General features: G+C 48.4%; 1 protein-coding gene across 1 annotated transcript; it reads left to right on the forward strand.

Moving 5' to 3' along the window:
- The first annotated feature begins 1,294 nt into the window (after positions 1 to 1,294).
- Positions 1,295 to 2,944, forward strand: LOC145501653 (uncharacterized). The gene is made up of 2 exons (XM_081481082.1): positions 1,295 to 2,394; positions 2,587 to 2,944. The coding sequence occupies exons 1-2, from the start codon at positions 1,295 to 1,297 to the stop codon at positions 2,942 to 2,944; spliced, it is 1,458 nt and encodes a 485-aa protein (XP_081337208.1).
- The last annotated feature ends 2,846 nt before the right edge of the window (positions 2,945 to 5,790 follow it).

The raw sequence follows: 5,790 nt of genomic DNA on the forward strand, positions 1-5,790 counted from the left end.
TGCCTCTTCCAGCCAATTTGGCGAAAAAGAAGGCAATAATCAACGTGAAAAACAGGGATAACGAATGGTTGAAGTGGGCACTCAGAGCCGCTTTATTCCCTCCGAAAAACGGGAAAGACTCGCAAAGACCAAGCAAATATCCGGTTAACGACGGTATTAACTACGTAGGCATCGATTTCCCAACACCGGTAATACAGATAGAAAAGCTCGAGGCACAAAACCCAAAACTCGCATTAAACGTATTTGGCTGGGAAAACGATTGTATGATTGTCCACCAGATAAGCAAAAGAGAAGCGAATGTGCCGCGGATAAACCTGATGTTAATCGAGTCAGGGGAAATTCAGCACTATTGTTACGTAAAAAGAGAAAGCGCTTTGTTATTCAATAGGAGCAAGAACAGAAACGCAAAGCACTATTGCATGCTGTGCTTAACCGGTTTCTCAGAAGCAGACTTACTCGTGAAACACAAAAAATATTGCAACGGTGTGAAGGCAGGCCGAGAAGGATTGAGATGCCGGAAGAGGGGGGAAACATCCTTTCCTTCCAAAACTACAAAAAACAGATGAAGATGCACTACGTTATTTACTCGGACTTTGAGGCTCTTGTCAGAAAGATTCTGGGCTTTGAGCGTGAGAGAACGCAAACAAGCTATACAGAGAAGACCGAATGGCACGTGGCATGCGGTTACTCTTACGTTGTTGTGAGAAGCGACGGTAAAGGGGTAGGTTCGAATACTTACAGGGGCGAAAACGCGGTGGGGAAGTTTTTAAGTGACGTTCTGCGGGAAGAGGAGAAAATCAGAGAGAGTTTGGCCACCCTGGAACCGATTGTTATGACGTGGAAGGACTGGGAAAATTTCAAAAAAGCAACTGATTGCCACATTTGCAACAAAACTCTGATAAAAGACGAATTTATGGATTCTTTGCCTGTCTGGAACGTTGAAGAAGCCGGTGAAGGTGAAAAATAGAGTTACTGGGGACAAGGCCACAAAAAATGTTTTTACGAGGCACAGAAAGAGAAGAAGAAATGGGGTGTTCAAAGGCTGAAAAGACTGGAAGACGAAAAAGACCAGTTGGAAGGGAAATCACAGAAAAACTGTAAGTACTGTGAAAAACCTTTACTTCAGAAAAACTTCAGAGACGCGGTAAAGGACCATTGCCACATAACGGGCAGGTACCGAGGAGCCGCGCACGCCGAATGCAATACGAAACTGCGAATAAACCCCAAGACGGACCCAATACCAGTTGTATTCCACAACCTGAGGGGCTACGACGCGCACCACTTGATGCAAGCGATGTCACAGCTGCATAAAGAGGTGAAATGCGTCGCCAACAACATGGAGAAATACATCACATTTTCGGTCGCAGGTCTGCGTTTCATCGACAGCTTGAACTTTTTGCAAGGAAGCCTTGATTCACTTGTAAGCGCAACAGCGAAGGTGTTATTGAAAATAACATCAACGATTTCGAAAGGCAACGACCTACTTTACAAAAAAGGGATCTACTCTTACGAGTACATGGACTCATGGGAGAGATTCGCAGAGACAAGGCTTCCGGACAAAGAGAAGTTTTACAGCAAGCTGACCGGCGAGCACATAACAGACGAAGAGTACGCGCACGCGCAGGTCGTCTGGGAGGCTTTTGGATGCAAAACGCTGGGCGATTATCACAATCTTTACGTGAAAACGGACGTCGCGCTGCCGGCGGATGTTTTTGAGAACTTCCGAAACCTATGCCAAGAGCAGTACGGGTTAGATCCGGCGCATTATTACACGTCGCCAGGCCTCTCTTGGGACGCGCTCCTGAAAAAAACAGGGGTCGAGCTTGAGCTCTTCACAGACTACGAAATGCATCTCTTCGTGGAAAGGGGGATGCGAGGCGGAATCTCCATGGTCAGCAAGAGATATGCCAAGCCAAACAACCCGCTAGTAACGGGATACGACCCCAGCAAGCCAAAAAAATACATCATGTATCTCGACGAAAACAACCTTTACGGATGGGCAATGAGCATGCCTCTCCCGATAAGAGATTTTAAATGGAAACGCGTCATGCCTACATTGGAGGATATCTTGAATAAGAAAGAGAACGATAAACATGGGTGGATTCTCGAGGTCGAATTCGAATACCCTGCAGAACTGCACGAGGAGCACAACAGCTATCCCCTGACGCCGAAGAAAAAGGCCGTAAAAAAGGAGTGGATGTCGGACTACCAAAAGGGGTTGATGAAAGACCTAGATCTCAAACCCCTGGACAGCAAGAAGCTGCTGCTAACGCTTCATGACAAAAAGAACTACGTCGTGCATTACAGGAACTTGCAGTTTTATCTGAAGCAGGGCATGAAACTGAAGCGCGTGCACAGGGTGCTGGAGTTCGAACAAGAATGCTGGATGGAGCCGTACATCCGGATGAACACACAGTTCAGGAAGAAAGCGAAGAGCGACTTCGAAAAGAACTTTTACAAGCTCATGAACAACTCCGTTTTCGGCAAAACCATGGAAAACCTGCGTAACCGCGTTGACGTAAAAATAGTGCGCAGCAATGAGACGGACAAAATAAGGAAATTGATCGCCAGCCCTTTGTACTTAAGGCATGTTTTATTTTCAAACGACATGGCGGGGATAGACATGCGAAAAAGCAAGCTGCTTCTCAACAAGCCCGTCTACACGGGTATGACGATCCTCGACAACAGCAAGATCCTGATGTACGACTTCTATTACAACGAGCTTAAAAAGCAGTACGGCTCGAAGTGCGAGCTCTTGTACACAGACACCGACAGCCTTCTGATTCTGATTGAAACGGATGACGTCTACGAAGACATGAAAAACAACATGGACCTTTACGACACGAGCGACTACCCGAAGGAGCATCCACTCCACTCAAACACCAACAAAAAGGTCTTGGGCAAAATGAAAGACGAATGTGCAGAAACCCCCATCGCAGAGTAGTTGGTCTGAGACCAAAAATGTACTCCATCTTGAAGGCGGACGAAAAAAATATCAAAAAAGCGAAGGGCGTAAAAAAGAGCGTTGTCAAGAAACAAATAACGCATGAAAATTACAAGGAAACGCTTTTCGGTGCGAAGCAGCAATGGCATGGAATGAACATTCTTCGAAGCAAGCGACACGAGATCTATGGCATGCATCTTAACAAAATTTCGCTTTCGCCATTTGATTCAAAGCGATGGATAGGTGGCGACGGTATCCATACAAAAGCTTACGGGTACACGTGCATGGATATATTGTCAACATTAACAGATGATGAACTTAGAGGGTTGGAAGCCGAAGTTTCAAAGTTGCTCTGGTGGTAACTGTGTGTTCGGAGGGACAACCAGCAGCTCTTCACGAACAAAGCCGCGCTTGGGCCCGTCGCGCAGATAGTGGAGAACGGGTTGATCCGGTTTGGTGAAAGATCTTTCAATGCCGAAAACTTTCAAAGACCAGATTGGGTCTATGGCTCTTTTCACATCCCCTCCAAGCTCGCCAGGCTGGTAGAGATAACGACCTTGGACAAGAGAGGGGAGAATTTTTTCGTTTTTTCCAACAGGCCTTGAATAGGGTGTCGACGGCCTTGCATAAACGGCTTTTTCTTTGATGGCAACGGCGGGTTTCTTGCCGATAAGGCTTGTGACCTCGTTGTTCAAAGCCGAAAAAACTTCAGAAAGTCTTTTCACCCAGGCAGTGGACCGCTGGCCCTCAGGGAGAAGCATTTCCACGGCGTACTGGTGGCCGAACAAGCGCTCCGCCAGGGTGCGGTTGAAACGTTCGACAATGGCCTGGTCGCGGTGAATGTCAACGTGCCCGCGCCGGATGTATGTTTTGTGCTTTTCCATCTCTTTTTGTGACAGCGCCCATGAATTCGCGCCCGGGGTCAACCTGCAGCATTTCAGGCCATTTGAGAGGCGAGCGCTTGTAAATCTTCTGAAAAGCCTGGGCGACCTCACCAGAATTTTTCGAAGTCAGGGGTTCGGCCTCTTTGTAGCGGCTGGCCACGTCGACAACGGTCAGCGCGTATTTGAAAACTTTGCGGCCACGAGGGAGCTTGTCGTGCGGCAGAAAAAGAAGGTCCGCCTGGTGGACCTTGTTGGGTGTGAGAACGTCGAATTTCGGCCGAGGAATTCGCTTCGGCGCGGGGAGGTATATCTGCCAGAGCGCTTGCCTGATCAGCCACTTTTTTGCGGTTTCTTCGGGTTCCTTGGCGGCTTCGGCTAATTTTTTGATCGCGGCGATTCCTTTCCAATAGTCCCCGGGGCCGTAGTATATCTTTGTGAGTTTGGCGTCCATATAAGTAAGGCGTAAAAAAGTTTAAAGGAACCGGAAGGCCGCGTAACCCAGAGCGAGCGCCCCGGCGCCCACGAACATGAGTTCACCCTTTTTCTGCTGCTCGCTTGGCTGATAGAAATCTGAGAACTTGGGCTCCTTGGGGGGTACCATCTGTTCGTCAGGATGCGCCTGGTTGTAGAGTTTGAAGGCGTAGTCGGTGTTGGTGAAGTTCTGCTTGGCCTCCGCCTTCGTTTGCGCGTTAGTCGCGATCCAGTCGAGAAGTTGTGTTTGGTCGCGCGTGTATTTGGCGTAAGCCGCTTGATAATCTTCGAGAGCTTTGTCGTGGCGCTTTTTTTCTTCTAGCGTAGCTTTGTCGCCCCCGCCAAGCGCCCTCGCCAGATAATTGCCACCGATAAAAGCCGTGGCGTTCAATACAGCCCCGCCAATCATGATCGCGATGCTCGCCATTTTATATGTTGTGAAATCTTTTTTTAAATCATTATTCAAACGCTATCGGGGAGGATTTTCTGGTCCTCGAGGTACTTTGTGAGCGCAATGCTGCCCGCCATGACAGCGGTGAACTTCGCGTAATTCATCACGCTGCTGCTGGGATCAGAAGTGAAATTCTCTTTCACAACCTTTTCTGCGGCCCAGCCGATGCCCGCGGCTAATCCCGTGAGAGTTGCGGCCTCGATGACGGTCTTGACAAGCTGGTTGTCGGACATGGCACTTTTGATATAAGTAAAGAACGAAAGTTTAAAACAAAATTAATCTGTCTTTCCCGCGGCTTCTTCTTCTTCTTCTTCTTTTTCTTCTGCTTCTTCCACTCTTCTTAGTATTTTCCTACTCTTCTTCTTACTTCTTCTTCTATTTTTCTTTGTCTTTTTCTTTCTTCTGCGCCCTTATCAGTAAACATTTCGTTAGTAAGATGCGCCACCTTTTTGATAGCTTTAGCGGTAAATTCGAGCCATAATACCGAAATTCCGCCAATTACGGCTGTAGAGACGAGAAGTTGCACAACGCTTGGGTTCGACATCGTGATGTACCTTATACCCAAAAGTTCAAATCATTTTTTCAAATCCTTTTGGCTGTGTCGCGCGAGCAGGTTCTGGCTCAACACGCGCGGGCTCCGGCGTTTTTTGGTCGAATGCGGCATTGGCCATTGCCTTGAGCTCTTCCCATTTGTAATAAATCCCGAGCAGTGAAACGCCTATGCCACCAATAGCAACCCATTGGTTGGTGTTGAGGCCGCTGCTCTTTGGGCTTTCGCCTTCTGTAGTCGGGGCTGGCTCAGGGGGCTCTGTGGCGGCATTCGCCTTATTTTCCCCGAGAGCCCTATAAGCCTCGGCATCTTTCTTCTGTTGTTCCCGTGCCTGCCGCGTTCTTTCAGATGTCGCTTTGCCAGCGGCCACACGCTTCGGATTTTTTACGCGCTGCGTGGTTGGAGTTGGAGTTGTCGCTTGCTGTGTGATATCGGCGGCAGGCGCTGCCTGGTTCTCGACCTGAGGCTCAGGGGGCTCTGTGGCAGCATT

This window comes from Orbicella franksi, chromosome 10 (assembly GCF_964199315.1).
Source record: "Orbicella franksi chromosome 10, jaOrbFran1.1, whole genome shotgun sequence".
Lineage (NCBI taxonomy): Eukaryota > Metazoa > Cnidaria > Anthozoa > Scleractinia > Merulinidae > Orbicella > Orbicella franksi.

Bases quoted from the DNA above. Each gene is read 5' to 3' on its own strand.
- LOC145501653 (XM_081481082.1), top strand. From the start codon at position 1,295: ATGTCACAGCTGCATAAAGAGGTGAAATGCGTCGCCAACAACATGGAG. The intron at 2,395-2,586 runs GTACATCCGGAT...TTTGTACTTAAG, and splicing joins CAAGAATGCTGGATGGAGCC to GCATGTTTTATTTTCAAACG.